General features: G+C 46.6%; 1 protein-coding gene across 3 annotated transcripts in view; it reads right to left on the bottom strand.

The window, feature by feature from the left end:
• The window catches only part of EIF4G2 (eukaryotic translation initiation factor 4 gamma 2), a 216,676-nt gene that overhangs the window by 161,469 nt on the left and 34,508 nt on the right, over positions 1-20,699 (bottom strand). For all 3 annotated transcript variants that reach the window (XM_078680943.1, XM_078680944.1, XM_078680941.1), the window contains 3 exons: positions 20,538-20,648; positions 16,087-16,170; positions 15,910-16,008 (listed from right to left, as the gene is read on the bottom strand). In XM_078680943.1, coding sequence (XP_078537069.1) covers positions 15,910-16,008; positions 16,087-16,170; positions 20,538-20,648 — 294 coding nt within the window. The remainder of the gene's footprint in view (positions 1-15,909; positions 16,009-16,086; positions 16,171-20,537; positions 20,649-20,699) is intronic.

Genomic DNA, 20,699 nt, shown 5'->3' with positions numbered 1-20,699 from the left:
CCTGTCTATAAGCTGATTAAACATGATAGTGTAGGCGACTTTTGTAGGGTATGGGGAAGTGTCTGGTATGGGTTGTGCTCGGTCAAGATCATTTTGGTCATCCCATGTATCATCTTGCGGATTAGGATCCCCTGGTTCATCATAAGTGTACTGAGGATCTTCCCCCATGTACTCTCCCTCATTGTAATCAGAATGTGTGGGAGAGTAAGGTACAAAAGGCATATCAGGAAAGAAAGGAGGAGTAAAAGGTCTTGAGGGAGATGTCCCAAAGTCTTTTTTCTTAGTAGGAACGGGAGAAGGAGTGTCTTGTGGTAAGGGACTCTTCTTTCGGTGGTAAACTACCACGTGTCCTGTTTTAGGGTCTATATATAATTTTGGTTGCTCTTCAGTCACCGGATCTAGATGGAAGAGTTCTTCCTCGACAGTCCGTGGCTTTGGCGTCGAAGGCTTCGGTTTATTGACTTGTTTTGGAGTCTTTGGCTCGAGGGCCTTTGGTGTTGGAGCTTGTTTGGGCTCAACTGCCGATTTCGGGTCGGTAACTTTTTTGGTTCAACGCCTTTTTTCTTTTCAGCGTCCTTTTTTGGATCAGCGCACTTTTTAGGTTCGACGACTGCCTTCGGATCGACAGGAGTTCTTTGTTCGGTACATTTTGTCCGAAGCAAGGTTTTTTTTCGGGTCGATAGTCTTTTTTGGGTGATCTGACCCTTTTTTAGGATCAGCGGCCTTTGTTTCTTTTTTTTGTTAGGATAGACTACCTCCTTGGCCTAGACTGCCTTCTTCGGTTCAGAGTTTTTCGGTGCCGCGGGCTTCTTGGGCTCGACGACCTTCTTTGGGTGTACGCCCTTCGGATCGACGACCTTAGTCTTCAGGTCGATGACCTTTGGGTGGACCACCCTCTTTTGTTCCGCGCTTTTCGGGTCAATCAGCTTTTTCGGTTCGACTACCTTTGGCTGGAAAGCTCTGTTTGGCTCTATGTCTTTCTTTGGGCCTGAGCTACCGGAAGGCGTGTGTTTAGGCTTCGGAGCCGAGCCGAGAGCTGGGGTCTCCGAAGGAATATCTCGATCTTGGCTAAGAACTTTCGGCGATGCTTCGACCGGAGCCTTCTTTTTTGGGCTGAGTGGAGGCTGAGTACACAGTTTGCCCCGGCGTGATCTGGTCATCGGAGTCAGATTGGTCCTCAGCGGTGACTATCTCTAGATCGGAGTCGGCGGCTTCGGGGAGATCTTGTTCGTCCTCGTAGATATTCTCCGGTTAAGTCTTCTGCATTTCTTGCCTGGCAGCCCGTCGATTCCCGATGGTTTTCTTGGATCGGAATTGGGCACACGCGGGGCAATTTTCTTTATGTTCAGGTGACAAACACTTTGTTGCATACTGTGTGCCTGTCAGTATGCGGGAATTTGGAGTGGCATTGTGGGCACCTTTTAAATGGACTCCTTTCCATCGACGAAAGTCGCACGTGGCGTCGATAAGGCCCAACGGCCCGCGTCGACGACCGGATCAAGATGAAAGTTTAATGGAGTCAAGGGGTACCAAGCGAAAACAATACCGTCGAGTTCGAAGGCCTTTTGGCCTTAGAAAGTAGTTAGTTTTGGTTCAGAAGTTGGAGTATAGGAGATAACATCCGAACCCAATGGCGTAAAAAAACAATCTAAGGATGGAGTGGGTGCCCATGCGCACTGTAGTCCAAGGGAGGAGTCTCCTATCTCGTGATACTTCGAGGACTCTTCCAAGACAACAAGGTGCAATCATCCGGGCCCAACACTAGGCAGTGATCTATGCTAAGATATGAATTCAGCAGCCCACATGCCTCGAACATAGGGTATCCCTGGCATCCAGAACTCATACCTCAACTGGATTGGAAGAACCAAAGAAAGACTGTCCTACTGCAACCAGTAACCGGCAAAGAAGTTGCACCAGTGTTTACTGCACCTACTGAACCTGGGGCTACAAAACAGGGAGCATGCCTGTCGTGTCCTGCTCTTGGAGAAGTCTCCAGAGTCCAGCCAAATCCAAGAGACTCAAAGGGTCGGGTTGCTGACCTCATTCACAGCACAGGACCACAACCGCTGAGAAGCCTGCTGGGCAAAGTGAATACGACAGAAGCTTAAAGATTGCCTCTGTGCAGCACCAGGTGTGAGAAGTTGGCCTGATACATAGTGATCACTAGAATAGTGAGCACTGCATATCAGTCCAAACAACCCTTATTGGTGATTGGTTGTAAGTCAACCTTATAGACCAGCTATCCTAGTAGCATGGATACGAGCAGTCTAAGGCTAAGACTCTAGAGGGCGTGTTAAGCCAGCTGTTTTACCATCACATTACCCCTTGAACACCAAGTGAAAGGACACCACACAAGTTGTTATGAAAATAAACGTGTATTTATTTCTAACAAGACTACCCTGAACTCTTATGTGTCAGGGAGCTAAGCACACAACAAAACTCTTATAAAAATACTTTAAGTCGCACAATTTACACAAATGCCCGAGGGGCACGAAAAACCATATACACAAGAAGTGGAATGCGAATTACTAGCAGGTAAGTAACTATTCTCTTAGACTTTAGAATCGCTAGGCCTACAATACTAAACACTTAGGTTAGGAGCAGGAGGCCTGTGGACGTCGTGTGCAGAGTGGAAACTCTCACGCGTAAGGCGGGAAAAAGTCTATGGAGGCTAGTAAAGACAAAGTTACTGTTCTCGAGCGAACCCGACTAGGTGGGTCGAAAACGGGAGTGGATCCGAACACTTAGGGTGTTGGACTATGCTGGAGCACCGGGGTACTCAGTTTACCTAGCCCAGGGGCTGCGGCTGCATAGGGTTGAAGTTGCGTCGGAAACCCTCGTTGAAGAACCAGGAGCCTGAAGAAAGAAGTTGCTGGCAGGCGACCAGTGAAGAAAGTTCGTGGAGATCCAAGCCTGGATCAGGGAAGAAGACCTGAAAGCAGAAGGGACCAAGTTCTGAATCACTAGCCAGTGATTTAGGTGGGCACCAGGGTGGCACCGGACGAAGTCACCTCGACCAGGTGAGTGGGCGCTGCTGGGCTCTGCAGTCTCTCGGACCAGGAGGCGTTGTCGGCGACCAGGATGGAGGTGCGAGCTGTCCCACGAAGGTTCTTGCTGTCGACGTCGCTGGACCCAGGATTGGGGCAACAAGTCTTGGCAAATGCAAGGCCCACGCGGTGGACCTAAAATGGCGTCTTAAGTGGACCAGGAGGGTCCAGGGTGCTCCTCTTTTGGAGGGGAGCAAGGGCTAGTCTGGAGCAACCAGACCAGCAGTATTGTCGTCGTGGAGCGTCGTGAGAGGGCCACTAGCCAACAGGCAAGCGACCTGGACAACGCGGTGAGCAGCCAAGAGCAGAAGGGCCCCACGCAGATCTCGTGGATGCAGGGGGGCTGAACTTCGGTGCTGGAGCTGCTCAGGGTCGGGGCTTCTCTCACCCCAAAGCACTCGGTCGAGGGTCACTCGGTGGTCGTGCTGGACAAGCGTCGTGTAGTTCTGAAGATGGCCGGTCCCTCGAGGTCTCGTCGCACCCCCGGATCACAGCTGGGCTAATGATGTAGGTTGAGGTCAGAGGTGCCAGGGAAGCCGGTTCTAGTCGTGCTGGAGCAGTCTTGATCCGAAGGAGAGACTGGCAACAAACCGCGATGCTTGGTTGGTGCCTGCTGCTGCAGGGTGACTACTCCTTAGTCACAAGGGAGAAAATCTTGAGAAGAGTCTTGAGTTCTTCGTGTAGAAGGTCGGTTCAGGATTCAAAGATTGATCTAATTTGGAAGGGGGCCTGCTCCTACCTTTATCCTGAAAAAGGGGGCTGGCACGCGACTAAGTCCTGCCCTATGGGTGGGACTAGGAGGGGGGTGGTTACACCCCTCTCCTTTGGCGGGCTTTCCCCAGCTCAGGGTCTGGTGTGCCCCTGGAACTGGTTCAAGCCGGCCAATGCACAGTGAGCACCGGGGTGCCACTTGCAGTCACCTTCCTCTAAAGCCCTGCCTACCTAGGATACACAAAATCCTGTCTGCGACGGTGCTGGCACCGCCCCTGACAGGAAACCCTTTGTCCTTGCCTCCTGCGCTGGGAGGACTCCCAGCAGCAGGAGGGCAGACTTGCGTCTCGGTGGCAGCATCCATTTTGTGGAGCTAAGGCTCTGTCTGACTTTAACCGGGGTTACAGGTTACCAACATGTCGTGTCCCTCTAGAAGGGTGGAATGCCAACCCCGTCGCCAGAATTGGCGAGGGGTTAGTATTCCAATTCGTATGACACCTTACTCGACATGTTTTGATAAAGCGATACCAGAGTTGGCATATAACCGCGAGGATTATAATGCACTTAAGAGTATATGGTATGCGATATCATGGAAACGGCCAAGGGATAGATCCCGAAAGCCGCAGACAGGCTCAGCTCATGCCAGAGCACCATCTCACACGATTCCAAGCACTCTGCCTTCAGGATTGTCAAGGCCTGCCATAGGAGTGACTGATAGGAGATCTGTGTGTCCATCTAGGTTTAGATATAGGTATACTATATCTACAGCAAAGGGTGAGTACACCACTTTGCCCCAGCTGTCAAGCAGCCAGTTGTGGGTTTGGTTAGTCAGCCCAGGGGTGGCACAATACATGCTGCAGCCCCTGGGAGACTTCTGGGTACACCTCAGCCCTGGGTACAGGGACTTAGAGAGGGCCCAGTGCCAATTCAGTACCTGGGTACAATTTGGAATAGAGAGAACAGCTAGGCTGTGGGTCTGATTAGCAGGCCCACAGCCAGGGAAAGTCTTAAACCAGTGAAACAAAAAGCAAAAATCTGGGTGATCATAGGATTGCAGACCCTACTCTCCTACACCAGGGGCCAGGACCCAATTCTCTAAGTTGAACCAGAGTTCGCTGAGCCTGGGAGAGAGAGTGCAGCCTGATACCCCAGAAAATACGCAAGGAAGGATTTGACTGGGACAACGATACCGCGGAACTGGTAGCATAGAGGAGACTGGGCTCCTGCCAGCATCGAGAGCGCTTTGAAGGGACATCAAACCTGTGACGAGAACCACCTCATCCAGTTTATGGACTGAGGAATACTTGCAGCAAGAACCCTTTCGAACACATCCTATCCACAGCATCCTTTGTGCATAATCAGAACCCATTCTTCCCTGGCACCAGGACCACTTTCATAAGAAAGCGCTGCATAGGATAAAAGTGCCTGGAACAGACTGATTTGCTGATGTAACTTTACGAGGACCTTGCTCCCTACTGGAGATGGTCACCTAGAGTGATCTGAAATGACTGCATTCCAACTTGCCCAAAGGTTTTGGTGAAAAAGTAGATAAGAGCCAAATTTGGCCATGCTATTACTGGATTTACTGCTCCTTGTAAATTCTACATTACCAGAACACTGGAAGTTTCACAAACAAACCAAAACGTTCTCACATCACATCATACAATGCACCCCATTACCACAGTCGCTCATCGCAGTGTAGCCTGGGAGACAGAATAGACGTTCAAAAGTTGCACAAGTGTGCAGGACCCTTGAGTCGTCTGAGAGCAGTTTGGTTGCCCAAAATAGGTTATCCCCAAAAGGGTGACTGCTGGTTTAGTTGTGCTCTGTGACCAGTAGTCCAGTGGTGACTTGACTTTTACTGGACCCAAGAGGACTTTGAGGTACGTCGACCCCTGTGGTCAGTCACACCATCAGGACCATGCAGTAGCCCCTAGGAAGTAAACTTAACTGCACAGCATATTCAGCATTCTGTATCCCTTGCAAAAGGAATTCAATTTTTATATTTAGTGCTAGTTATACAACCTACATACATCGCGGTTAAGAACATATGTTTAATTATGCAAGGTGTAAGAATCGTCATTGATTGAACGTAAAATATTCTTAACAAATGGTAAAGGTAACTGAACACTATGACTGATAAAGCTGCCATAATTTGAATCAAACTTTATTGCGACATGTCCGCAATTTGAGAATGGAAATATCAATGTGTTTGATGTATGTAGGTTGTATTAACTAACACTAAATATAAAAATTTAAATCTTTTTCGAGAAAGTGTGTATTTGTTATCAAACCATAAGATTATCTGACGTTTAGTGACAATCCATTTCTGAAGCAGCAGTAAAATAGTTTGCCCGATCTAAGGTGGCGGCCACTAATGATAGGATCGCGATGCGAATACCTTCGGTAAACAGTGAAATCTTAAGACAATTATAAGTTGAGCACAGGATAAGGGGCAATAATATCGCATTAAACAGTCGAATATAAGCATACTATGTACAAAGTTCAACTTCCGGCAGCAGTAAAACTGGCTGCCCGATCCAAGATGGCGGCCACTAATGATAGGACCGATATGCGAATACTTTCGTTGAACACAGAAATCCTAAGATAATTATAAGTTTAACACAGGATAAGGGGCAATATCGCACTAAACAGAGTAGAATACTAGTACATCATTTGCAAAGTATACGCTATGTATTGTTCAACTTCTGGGTAACCATTAACCTCGAGAGTATAAATAAGACGGACTAACAGATGTGGTTCTAAACAAGACTTCCGGAGTGCACGTTGGAGCAGGGAGGCCGCCAAATTAAGAGGTGGTATAGAATAGCACATTTGTGTAGAGCCTTAAAATGTGCGGAGTTGTCTCAAATCGGGAAGCGATAGAATGTATATCCTGCTCTATATCGCCATAGTAGTTAAGAGAATGCTTAGAGCAAACTTGCATTACGTACTGCATTTTTAACAGGGAAGCTGTAGCATGCATTTTCTGCAACATACCACCATAAAATTTTTGGGGGGAATTGCGTAGAAAGTGTTGAACTGAGAACGGGTGCAAAAAATTGCACGGGTAGCACGTATTTTGCCAAACATCGCCATATTAGTTAAAATAATGCGAATTAGCCGTTCAATATTGCAGTTACGGCACGCTACGCCCCCTATAATACAACTAGGTACAGGCAAAAGACCCGAGTAGCTAAAGGAATATGCTACTTACCAGTATGCATCTGTTCTTGGCATAGAGGGCTGCAGAGTGGTACATTTATGAATAGATCGCCATCTGGTGTTGGGCTCGGATGATTGCACTTTGTTTTTCTTCTGGAGAAGTCTTTGTCGTCATAGGTGACTCCTCCTCTCGGTGTTAGTGCGCATGGGCATCGGCTCCATCCTTAGATTGTTTTGCCATAGTAGGGTTAGATGGAGTAGTGTAGTGTAGTACATAAAGATATGCCCATGTAAATGTATCTAAATAAGATAATGTTGGGACAGACACAGGTTTCCGGGGAGGCAGGGAGGGCATGTACCACTCTGCAGCCCTCTATGCCAAGAACAGATGCATACTGGTAAGTAGCATATTCCGTTCGAGGCATATGGGCTGCAGATGGTACATTTATGAATAGATTGTACAGCAGTTACCTCCCTAGCGGTGGTCACCAGTGTCTGTCGCAACTGTCTGAAATAGAGTTTTTAATACAGCTTGGCCCACTCTGGCTTGTTGTGCAGCCTGTACATCAACACAGTAGTGCTTTGTGAATGTATGTGGTGTAGACCAAGTTGCTGCTCTACATATGTCATCTAGGGGAATGTTCCCTAAGAATGCCATAGATGCTCCTAGTTTTCTTGTGGAATGAGCTCTAGGAGGAACAGTTAATGTTCTCTTTGCTTTAATGTAACATATTTGTATACATCTTACAATCCATCTTGCGATGCCTGCTTTAGAGATAGGATTGCCCTTATGTGTTGGGGAAAATGCTACAAATAGTTGTTTAGTTTTCCTGAAGTCTTGTGTTCTTTCTATGTAGTATGAAATGGCTCTTTTAACATCTAGTGTATGTAGAGCCCTTTCTGCCACCGTCTGTGGCTTTGGAAAGAAGACTGGTAATTCCACTGGCTGATTGATGTGGAATGCTGAAATTACTTTAGGCAAGAACTTTGGGTTTGTTCTAAGAACCACTTTATTCTGGTGTATCTGTAGGAATGGTTCTTGTATTGTTAATGCCTGTAACTCGCTTACTCTTCTGAGTGAGGTAATGGCTATAAGGAATGCCACCTTCCATGTAAGGAATTGTATTTCGCACCTATGCATAGGTTCGAAGGGTGGCCCCATTAGTCTGGTGAGTACTACGTTGAGGTTCCAGACTGGGGAAGGTGGTAATCTTGGTGGAATGACTCTTTTAAGACCTTCCATGAATGCTTTTATCGCTGGTACTCTGAACAGTGATATGCGCTGCCTGTTTTGTAGGTATGCTGCTATAGCTGCTAGATGTACTCTGATAGATGTGTACGCTAGATTACATTGCTGTAAGTGTAACAAGTAGCAAATAATCTCCCTTGTTGATACGTCTAGAGGGTTGATATTGTTATTAGTGCAGTGTATAGCAAACCTCTTCCACTTAGCTGCATAGCATGCTCTGGTGGTTGGACGTCTCGCTTGTTTAATTATTTCCATGCAATTTGGGGGGAGATCTAAGTACCCAAATTCTAGGATTTCAGGAGCCAGATCGCTAAGTTCAATTGAGTTGGATCTGGGTGCATTATCTCTCCATGGTTCTGTGTAAGGTGCATGGGTAGAATTCGTAGCTTTTGATGTGGCACTTGTGAGAGTTGCAGGAGCGTGGTGAACCACGGCTGTCTTGCCCACGTGGGTGCTACTAGTATCATGGTCATTGAATGTTGTTGCAGTTTCCTGACCACTAATGGGATTAGTGGGAGAGGGGGAAAAGCGTATGCAAATTTGTTGGACCAATTTATCCATAACGCATTGCCCTGCGACAGGTGATGTGGGTACCTGGACGCGAAGCTTTGGCATTTTGCGTTCTGATGAGTGGCAAATAGGTCGATCTCTGGTTGTCCCCATCTTTGGAAGAATGGCTGCAGTATTTGTTGGTGCAGTTCCCATTCGTGTATTTGTTCCGACTGTCTGCTTAAGATGTCTGCTATCTGGTTTTGAACTCCTGGTAGGTGTTCGGCTAACAGATAGATGTTTTGAGGAATGGCCCATCTCCAAATCTCCTGTGCTAGTCTGGATAATTGGAGAGAGTGCGTCCCCCCCTGTTTTTGAATATAATACATTGCTGTCATGTTGTCTGTTCTGATCAGGACTGCTTTGTGGATAACATGTATCTGAAAGGCTTTCAATGCTAGAAACACTGCCAGTAGTTCTAGATAGTTGATGTGCAGTGTTTTTTCCTGCACACTCCACCTTCCTTGTACTGTGTATTTGTCCATATGTGCTCCCCATCCGGTGAGCGATGCGTCTGCTGTTATTGTCAGCTGTGGAATTGGCTCTAGGAACGACCGCCCCTTGGTAATGTTTGTTCTGTTCCACCACTTCAGAGAGCGGTGTGTGCGGTCGTCTACCAACACCAGATCCGTAATCTGTCCTTGAGCCGATTCCACTGTGTCGCTAAGCATTCTTGTAGCGGACGCATTTGTAGTTTTGCATATGGTATTAGCAGTATGCAGGATGACATCATGCCTAGTAGCTGCATGAACAGTCTTGCTGTTAGTGAGTGTTGTGGCTGAAATCTCTGAATGATTGTAAGCATTGCTTGGACTCTTATTGGGTTGGGGTACACTTTGGCTTTTTCTGTGTCTATGGTAGCCCCCAGATATTGTTGAACTTTGTTTGGTTGTAGGTGTGACTTTGTGTAGTTCACCGTGAACCCTAGCTGGTGTAGTAGCTGAATTGTCTTGTGTGTGTTGCAGACACTCCTCTTGCGACCTGGCTTTTATTAGCCAGTCGTCCAAGTATGGGAAGACATGAATTTGTTGTCTTCTTAGGTGAGCTGCTACCACTGCCAGGCATTTTGTGAACACCCTTGGTGCCGTCGTGACACCAAATGGGAGGACTTTGAACTGATAATGTTGTCCTTCTACCACAAACCTGAGGTATTTCCTGTGGGCTTTGTGAATAGGGATATGAAAGTAAGCGTCTTTTAGATCCAGTGTAGAAAGAAAGTCCCCTTTCTTCAGTAAAGGAAGTACTTGTTGGAGCGTGACCATGTGGAAATGTTCCGAATTTATGTATGCGTTGAGAGGTCTTGGGTCCAGTATTGGCCTTAGAGACCCGTCCTTTTTGGGGATTAGGAAGTATAGGGAGTATACTCCTGTTCCCTGTTGGTGCTGTGGAACCTTCTCTATGGCATGCTTTTCTAGCAGTGATATTACTTCCTGTTTTAACAGTGTCAGGTGATCTTGTTTCATTGGACGCTGTTTGGGGGGGATGTTTGGTGGGGTAGCTGTGAGTTCTAGGCAATATTGTTCTCTTCTTTGGATGAGCCTTGTCGTCCAAATGTTCATGTTTCCTCTTTTTAGGTAGCTCTGTGACTACCTTGCCAGTCTTTGGGTCAATAAACAAAGTCTTTTGTTTAGGATCCGTTCCGTGTTCCTGTGTCGGTACCGCAGTTTTCGGTTCCGAAAGGTGTCTTTTCTTTGAAATGTCCATTTGTATTTTCGGTGCCGAAGTTTTGTTCGGATCCGACTTCTTCGGTATCGAAGATGTCCCCGGTGTCGAGGGTGTTTTCGGCGCCGAAGCGTGCTTCGGTGTCGACATGGACTGCTTCGACTTCGAGCTTTCCTTGACCTGGTGCTTCGGTGTCGATGTGGTTGGTTTATCGGAACCGGAACCACTATGATGGGGGACCGAGTGTTTCGGTTTCTGTTTCGTTGCCGGGCTCGAAGGCGGGGCGTTGGAAACTTTTTTCGGTTGTCTGACCGGGCTCGAGGGCGGGGTCGACACCGTGCGGGGTCTGTTTTTCGGTAAAGGGACGTCGTCACTCACGGTTTGTTGGACGTCGATTTCCTCGACGTCGGACTCGTCCGCTTCTGACCCCGCCTCGTCGGCCTCTTCTTCCTCCTCTTCTGGTTGCTGGTCCTCGAACAGCTCCGGGATTGCTTGTGACTGCATTCTCGATACCTCGTGTCTTCGGGCTCGACGGTTTCTAATCGTCGACTTTGACGAGAACGCTGCACAGGCCTCACAGTCCCTGGATTCGTGTTCAGGGGACAAGCAGAGGTTGCACACTTCGTGTAGGTCCTTGTGTGGGAACTTAGCACCACACGTTGGACATTTTTTGAATGGAGTCCTTTCCATGGACCCCGGGCTGGACTACGTCGAGTTTCTCGTAGTCGTCGTCCTTCGAATCGCGTCGGTATGGAGTGAAGTCGCGTTCGATAACGATACCGTCGATTTGGAAAGGAATACGCGCCGGTTATAACCTTCTTTGTTGAAGTCGGTCCGGAGCGCTTCGATCCTCATCCGAACCCGATGGCGGAAAAAAACAATCTAAGGATGGAGCCGATGCCCATGCGCACTAACACCGAGAGGAGGAGTCACCTATGACGACAAAGACTTCTCCAGAAGAAAAACAAAGTGCAATCATCCGAGCCCAACACCAGATGGCGATCTATTCATAAATGTACCATCTGCAGCCCATATGCCTCGAACATACAATATCGATGTCAGTATATAAGGGAGTAACGATATTGTTTGACTGGACAAATATTTCGAGACCTGAAAAATACCGTGCTATCATGTGAAATGGTTAGTCTTTAAAAAAACAACAAGCGGATTGCATATTTAGGCAATATCCGTCTTCTTAATATAATGACGAGCAAGAGTAGCATGTTTAACCAGACTGCTAATCACAAATAGGAGGAGCGACAATGAAAAATAATAAGACACTATATGTGTATGACCATGGGGAGAATTAAAAGTCTGAATCACCGTCATTACTCTATATTTTCAGAGACCGAAGTCTAAATTGATGAATAGACCATCTCTATATCGAAATTGATCAAAAAAAGAAAATACCAACCGGACACAACCATTCTGCAAATAATGACACCCACTAGTAATTAAGAGTACATAACAGGGAATACGAGACAGAAAATCATTTCATAATCTCTTTAACGTTTGCAGTTGACCGGACAGATTATCAACAAACGATAGTACGGTGGCTCCAACGTATACTAAGAAGTGCAGTCCCACAAAATAAGGTAATAAATTAAGAGTGGGCTACCTTGGTTGGTGATCTTAAATTCAGAACGAATATTTTTTTAATTTATATATATCTGTTTTTATCTGCCCTTACTCTAAAGGCATTGACTTTCACAGCATCAGGAAGTGAATTATTGAAGGGCATCCAGGACTATGAAAGTAACAAGACATAGCCCACTAGAGTGAATAAGGTAGGAATACAGATTCTACCAATAATGCTCTAGCAGGGTGTGTAGGAAGGTTGACCCCTGACTATGGTTGCCCCCAACTTTTTGCCTGGTGTTTTGCTGGTTTTCTGACTTAGTTGACCTGGGGCCCTGCTATTCAGGACCCCAGGCCTACTGCTCTCTCTGTAAAATGGATTCCATGTACCTTAGGTACCTATCTAAATTGGATACAGAGTCACCTTACCAGTCCCTGTACAGTGTACCTTAGGTACCCAGGGCATAGGTGTACCCAGGGCCTACCAGGGGCTGCAGCATGTATTATGCCACCCCTGGCTGGCCATCCAAATCTGACACAACTGGCTGCTTGACAGCTGGGGCAAGGTGGTGTAATCACCCTTTGCTTTAGATATAGTATACCTATATCTAACCCTAAAATGGACACACAGATCTCCTATCAGTCACTCCTATGGCAGGCCTTAACAATCCTGAAGGCAGAGTGCTTGGAATCGTGTGAGATGGTGCTCTGGCATGAGCTGAGCCTGTCTGCGGCTTTCGGGATCCATCCCTTAGCCGTTTCCATGATATCGCATACCATATACTCTTAAGTGCATTATAATCCTCGCGGTTATGTGCCAACTCTGGTATCGCTTTATCAAAACATGTCGAGTAAGGTGTCATACGAATTGGAATACTAACCCCTCGCCAATTCTGGCGACGGGGTTAGCATTCCACCCTTCTAGAGGGACACGACATGCCTGTAACCTGTAACCCGGTTAAAAGTCAGACAGAGCCTTAGCATCCACAAAATGGATGCTGCCACCGAGACACAAGTCTGCCCTCCTGCTGCTGGGAGTCCTCCCAGAGCAGGAGATAAGGACAAAGGGTTTCCTGCCAGGGGCGGTGCCAGCACCGTCCCAGACAGGGTTTTGTGTATTGTAGGTAGGCAGGGCTTTAGAGGAAGGTGACTGCACGTGGCACCCCGGTGCTCACTGTGCATAGGCTGGCTGGAACCAGTTCCAGGGTCACTCCAGACCCTGTGCTGGGGAAAAGCCCGCCAAGGAAGTGGGTGTAACCACCCCCCTCCTAGTCCCACCCATAGGGCAGGACTTAGTCGCGTGCCAGCCCCTTTTTACAGGATAAAGGTAGAGACTGGCCCCCTTCCAAATCAGATCATCTTTGAATCCTGAAACTACTTTCTACGAAAGGAACTCAAGACTTCTTCCTAAGATTTCTCCCTTGTGGCTAAGGAGTAGTCACCCTGCATCCGCAGGCACCATCTAAAGAACACTGCGGTCTGCTGTAAGTCCTTCCTCCGGAATCCGACTGCCCAGCTCGACGAGAACCGGCTTCCCTGGCACCTCTGACCTCTACCCACCTCTACAGCCCAGCTGAGAACCGTGGGTGCGACGAGACCTCAAGGGACCGGCCATCTGCAAGACTGCACGACTTCTTTCCAGCAAGCCCGCCGAGTGAATTCCTGGTGAGTGCTTTGGGGTCCGAGAAGCCCCCACCCTGAGCAGCTCCAGCACCGAAGAGCAGCCCCCCAGCATCTCCACGATCTGCGTGGGGCCCTTCTGCTTTCCGCTGCTCACCGCGTTGTTTGGCTACTAGCCCGTTGGCTTGTGGCCTTCCTGACGACGCCCGACGACATTTCTGCTGCTGGTCTGGTTGCTCCAGACTGGCCCTTGCTCCCTTCCAGAAGAGGAGCACCCCGGACCCTCCTGGTCCACTCAAGACGCCATTTTGAGTCCACCGCGTGGGCTTGAATTAGCCAAGGCTTGTTGCCCAATCCTGGGTAACTTCGACGCCGACGACTTCATCCTTCGTGGGACAGCTCGCCCCTCCATCCTGGTCGCCGACAACGCCTCCTGGTCCGAGAGACTGCAGAGCCCAGCAGCGCCCACTCTCCTGACTGCGGTGACTTCGCCCGGTGCCATCCTGGTGCCCACTTAATCACTGGCTAGTGATTCAAGAACTTGGTCCCCTCTGCTTTCAGGTTTTCTTCTTCCTTGATCCAGGCTTGGATCCATCGAACTTTTCTTCACTGGTCGCCTGCCAGCAACTTCTTCCTTCCAGGCTCCTGGTCCGGCAACGAGATCCCCGACGTCTTTTCAGACCTATGCAGCTGCAGCCCCTGGGCTAGGTAACTTCGGCACTCCGGTGTCCCAGCATAGCCTCACTATCCAAGGGTCAGGATCCACTGTCGTTTTCTCCCTACCAGGTCGGGTTCGCCCGTGAACACTAACTTTGCCTTTACTAGCCTCCATAGACTTTGTCCCGCATCCCGCGTGAGAGTGCACACTCTGCACCAGAGTCCCCTGGGTCTCCTAGTAGAAATCTAACGATTCCCTAGTCCAGTCCTAGCGATTCCAAAGCCTATTAGAACTGTTACTTACCTGCTAGTAATTCGCATTCCACTTTTAGCGTATATGGTTTTTCGTGCCCCTCGGGCATTTGTGTATAACGTGCTAACTTAAGTATTTTCGTAAGAGTTTTGTTGTGTGCTTAGCACCCTGTCCTCATAAAGAGTACAGGGTTGTTGTGATTCTAATAAATACATTGTTTATTTTCATAACACTTGTGTGGTGTCCTTTCACTGGGTGTTCAAGGGGTAATGTGATGGTAAAACAGCTGGCTTAACACGCCCTCTAGAGTCTTAGCCTTAGACTGCTCGTATCCATGCTACTAGGATAGCTGGTCTATAAGGTTGACTTACAACCAATCAATAAGGGTTGTTTGGACTGATATATAGTGATCACTAGAATAGTGAACACTGCACATCAGGCCAACTTCTCACAGGGTGAAACTGTTAAAACCTTATAAACTGAGAATATACCTCTACCTATATAATACAAAGAGGCACTTATAGCTATGAGCTAGATAAACAATGACCGTGGGCTAAACTACAATAGCAAAAAATGTATAGGCAGAAAACAAAATAGGGTCTGTAACCAATATATGTAAGCTAAAAGAATTGTTTTTCACTTCTAGATTGTAGTCCTGATGAAGGTGGAAAAGAATGCACAACGAAACGCCGCGTCGGCTGTTTTTAAATTGTTGAAAGGATTTTTGTATCAAGTGTATTAAAGTGCTTTTTTAACTGTGGATTAGATTGGAACCATTAGGGAGCTCCCAGGTTCAAGAATCATTTTTATGAATAAAAAGTTTTTAAATATAACTGGAAGTGATTGTAATATGTATAGTGACCCAAAACTTGATGTTTAAGTCTGCCTGCCTGTCTTCTGCCCAAATGCTTAGTGAGTCCGCTGTAACAACTAAACAGGTGACTTGTACTTTTGGTATAGTAACTACTGAATGCATAATAAGAATTGACAGGGATAAGGTTGTTTTTTAAGTCTGCACTTACCCCCTCCCTGTATAACCTATTGGGGTAGCTTCCTCGTGTTTTTGGTTATGACCTCTGTGCCAGAGAGCACATAATGCTTTGGCTGTTATTTCATTATTCAGGTGGAGGTACTACATACATATGACCTTTTAAATTGCATTGCTGCTGGTACCCTACCCAAAATGCCTGGTTGATCAGCTGTGGCAATTCTGCTTAGGGTTGGTATAATGCAACTTTTACTTGAATGAACAAACACCAGGAATAAAAGGGAACCAGATGCTGTACAGGAAGAGTAACTATAATTGTGGCACCAGTTACAATAGGACACACGTTTGGATTATCATTACTACAAAATACATGGTGGCTGCACTGGACTATTTACCCACATAATGTGGTAGTTCTGAAAACAAGACTCACTTTTGAAGCCTCTTGACGGACTTGATTGATAGTCTTTGGTCCATTGTCTATGAAAGCTTTTCGAGGAGTCCAACGATTTCCCCGCAACTCCACAGTATCCTGAAAAAGAGTGTTGTACATTGAATATCCATTTGCTGCCTTTCAAGTAAAGGGTTAAACATTGACAAACTAGCTTACCTGCAGCAGAAAGCGAATTCTTGCTGGCAATTCCTTACTGGACATCAAGGCGCGCATACGTGCAAAGTACTGATCCATTAAGGACTAGAAATGAGAAATCGTTGTTAATTCCAAGAACTTAATGTAGGCTAAAAGCATAAAATGAATATAGGCAAAAAAAAGCTTAGCTGCAACGCATTCTGCAACAGTTTTAACATTTGGTTAGTAGATTCTCAATCGTTCAAAGCCACAGGTATTGCTATGAGCACATGCTTTTAACAGACCAGAGCGCATTGTAATTGCAAAGGACAAGCATATGTAATGCAGCTCCGTAACTTTCTATATTCACTTTAAATCTATCAGTTGTACATACCTTAGTTGAGCCTTCACAGAACAGTCCACTCTTTACACAACTGTAACGCACAACTATGGAGATGTGAATTTCTCCGTGAGCAACAATTACAGTAAGAACAAATCAAAGTCTATTTTTAAAGCAGCTAAAGCTTTGTGGTGAAAAAGTGGTTTACAAAGCCAGTGAAAGAAAATATTACTTAACCTATAAGGGCTCCCGGTTTCATGGTATCTATTTTTTTGCCATTTCAGTCTGTATTTATCCATATTTATTTTTTGCAAATTTTATGTTTTTATCCAGATTTATTTTGGGGTTTGTGGAAAAATTAAGCTGACATTGTCACATCGTCACAATCAGTAACAAGCATTTACAATGCAATGGTCTCGGCATTCTTAAAGTTAGAGCTTTTGGCATTGCTCATGACATTTTTATTTATGTTTTTAAAACAAACACATGGCAGTCATGTACAATGCCAATAGCGGGGCAGGAGAGCAAGCACAAGCAACGAGGGGGCAGGAGAGCAAGCACAACGAACGAGGGGGCAGGGGAGCAAGCACAACGAACGAGGGGGCAGGGGAGCAAGCACAACGAACGAGGGGGCAGGGGAGCAAGCACAACGAACGAGGGGGCAGGGGAGCAAGCACAACGAACGAGGGGGCAGGGGAGCAAGCACAACGAACGAGGGGGCAGGGGAGCAAGCACAACGAACGAGGGGGCAGGAGAGCAAGCACAACGAACGAGGGGCAGGAGAGCGGCGAACACGACCGCAAGGTATTGGAGTGCTTTACATGAGCAACAGTTCCCTTATACACGTACACATTCATTTTTGGTAGGAGCGAGGAGATTAAGTAATTTGCCCAGAATTACAGGATTCTGAGCAGACTTCTTCCGGCGGCTGTCGGGCAGAAATGCTCACGCTGCCTGTACGCCCAAGTCGGCCCTCTGATTGGTCAATAAGGAACACCAATCATAGAGCTGACTTGGGCGTGCAGGCAGCGTGATGAGGGGCTGCTCTCTCCCGAGGACGTCAGGGAGAGAAAGAACAGCCAAAACACACCCCTCTATCCCAAAAAGACAAGGCTTGAACGGAGTGACGCCCCTCTCCTCCAATGGCTGGCCTCAGTTTAGGAAGCCAGCCAATGGAGAAGAAGGGCGGGTTCAAGCCCCACTATAGGAAAACATTGAATCTCAGCTGTGTGACACTGTACGCTAGGCCGAGACCTAAAAAACGGAAAACAGGGAGCCTTACCTATAAGCATCTGTTCATAGCGTGTACTGCTGTAGATTTACATGCTGTGTATTCCTGCCATCTAGTGTTCAGTTTAGAAGTGTCACAGGATGCACTGCATCTCCTTCCTTAGCTAGCAAGGTTACATCGGGTGAGTTCTATGGAGTGTCAAGCGAAGGTATTATAGTGCACCTGTACACTGTAAAAAGGGTATGAATAAGGTCTATAACTAAAGCCACATGCTTCAGGAGAGGAGGATGGGCTCATGCGACTATAGCACAATATGCTACGAACAGTTGCTGTAGATATGCATGCGCTGGACAGACCGAAAGCAGCACCTCCTACAAGCTGTGACTAGCGAGTGGATGATGTACATGTCTGAAATAAGGTCTTTAAGACTGGCCAACCATGGATTGCCGTTTGGCTATTATCAGCGACACAGGAATTAAGTAATTTTGCATCGTTTACAGTATAATTAAGGATTTGTCTCGTAAATCGATCGGCAGCATAATCTGCAGATTTTAGCCACAAAAAAAAAGTCTTCCCTGCACAACAGGGTCAAAAGTTACTAAAAATGTGGCAACAGTGAAAGGCCTTTCCCAAAGGTTAGTCATCTTTGCATTTGGTTGTTAAACTGGTACTAAGGAGGTTAAATATTTGCCCAAACTGACCATTTGTAAAAAATGAAATAATGAAGCAACACAATCACAGAATGTGTCTCATTATTACGCATAATTGCCTTTTCTTGCCACAGACATTAGGCAACCCTGCAGCATAATTTGGTCCTCTCATGCCAGATAATTCCAGTGGGCCAGGCTATGATCCCCACAATAGTGCTTAGCAGAAATGTGTGGAGCTGACCAAGTAGCTGCTATACATATCTGCTGATGGGATTTTTGCATGTACTGTGCGCACACTCAGGGCAACCGGAAATGCTCTTGGCTTCAATATAGCAAGTTCAAATGCACTGGAATATTCATCTAGCGATACCAGTCTTCGAGATAGGTTGGTTTTGCGCAAGAGCTTGATCCAGGGTAATCAAGGTCAGTCATCTGTGAGCTCTGGTTGAGGTTGTACCTAGAAAGGGTCAGCTGGGCCAAAGGGCTGCCAGGCTCGTACAAAGGGTGTGGGGCTCTCTGGCAAGTGTGGAAGCAGTGGTGATCAATAAGGTATTACTGGATGAATAGTTCAGTGCAGGGGATAAGGCTAGTGTCCCAGAACCTATGTTTCTGACGCTCGGGTTTGCCTCTTATGTTTCCTTCTGTCCTAAGGCAGTCTGAGGGTTCCGAGGAAGTCCATTTGATTTTCAGTTTTGTAGAGAAGGCAAATATCTGTAGGTTTCCAAGTGCTGAGAGAGGTAAGCTACCAAGCACAGGAATTATTGGAAAAAGTGGGTTTTTAGATATTTTCATAAAGATTAGGTTTAGAGCGGATCTCCTAAGCAATGACCACACAACGCATGTACACCAATGAGAGATTTACAATACAAGGGGCTAGAGACCAGGTATGAAGTTTAGTTGTTTTTTTGGAAGGCTTAGCAGAAAAGCGGAGGCAGCCTAGTCTAAACGTCCTGTCTGGGTGATGGGTGAATACTCTTTCCTGCCTCTCATTGTTCCTCTTCTACTCAAACCTTTGTAGAATGATTCGCTCAGAGTTCGAACTGGCCATCAGTCTTTGGCACTGATGGCAGTTTGAGTTGAACGTTTGAGTGTTTTTGCCTCAGTCACAAAATCGCCTTTAGAGTTTAGGGGCATAGAACCTTCTGGATCTTCAGACTTCCACTGTGCAGAGGCGATGCCCGCAGACCAAGGCCTCTAAGTCTTAGATGCCTTTGACCTGTGCAGACCAGAGTCCAGGGTTGTAGACTTGGTTTGTCTCTGAAGTATGTCACAGACGAAGGGGCGCAATAAAAATCTAGGAGCACCACTGGTACACATCCGACCCAGATGGAGGGGGGAAAACAAGCTGACATGAGTTTATTCACATGCACATTGCCAGCTAAGTGCGAAGACAGTGCATCACATGACTCGTAAGACCTACCAAGTAAAACGAGCAAACGTCAGGAACCAAACACTCGAAGACAAGAGTATGTAGTACAACTATAGCAACACATTTTACAAATATTGCTTTACTTTTACCTCCTCCTCCTGTCTAAGCAGACATGGTTAGCAAATTCATGCATTAAGCTTCTCAATCTGAAGATTGGATAAGTAGCGTAGCCAAGTCTGCACATCTGGCCCAAGAATTCTGAGTGGAGAGAGCCTACCTACTGCATTAACTTTCACGGTTAAAAGTAATGCTTTAGATTCTAGTGTCAATATTCACTCCACAAGAAATTTTAAATACATGCTTGGAAAGAGGACGAACCTCTGTTGAGCATCAAGTCCGAGGTAAACCCTGCAATACAGTGCACACTGTATTCTAAGGCATGTGAAGCTGTAGCGCCCAAAGCAGCCAGTGATTTAGGCATAGGCAGTGACTTGTTCTGTGAACTTTGTATGAAAAAAGGTTGAGTGGTAGCAATGGGGGGGCTCTGTATTGCCTACAAATACCAAGATGACCGAGCTTTAACTACTAACCCGTGTGGTGATAAACAAGCAGACAGTGTCCTTTGACAGCACTAGAATGGTAGAGAAGGCTCACTCACCCACCCTCGTGAAATGCCTTCCCGTTACATTCAAGGCAAATGTTAAAGTTGGCAGCTCCACCATACGAGTATTAACTGCTCACCTGCACCCTCCCATACATATCTGAACATAGAGAACATACTGAATCAGAATCTTCACATCTGGGATCTTACCATAACAGACATCCACAAAAACAAGCAACTATACAGTAGAGGCCAATCAAGGCAACAAGAAGCCCAATAATAAAAAGCAAATAAACACATACCTTGGCTTTTGCATGGTCTAGTCTAGGACCCACAGTTCTCATTATCTGACAGAGACACTCCAAATCCTCTCCCATATCTTTAAGTTGAACTCTCTTCTTCTTTTCCAAAAGCTAAAATAGTAATTGCACCATGTGATTAAAAGTTAAAACGCCAACCTGAAA

The sequence above is a fragment of the Lissotriton helveticus genome, chromosome 3_1 (assembly GCF_964261635.1).
Source record: "Lissotriton helveticus chromosome 3_1, aLisHel1.1, whole genome shotgun sequence".
Taxonomy (NCBI): domain Eukaryota; kingdom Metazoa; phylum Chordata; class Amphibia; order Caudata; family Salamandridae; genus Lissotriton; species Lissotriton helveticus.
This window is presented reverse-complemented; position numbering and strand designations above follow the sequence as displayed.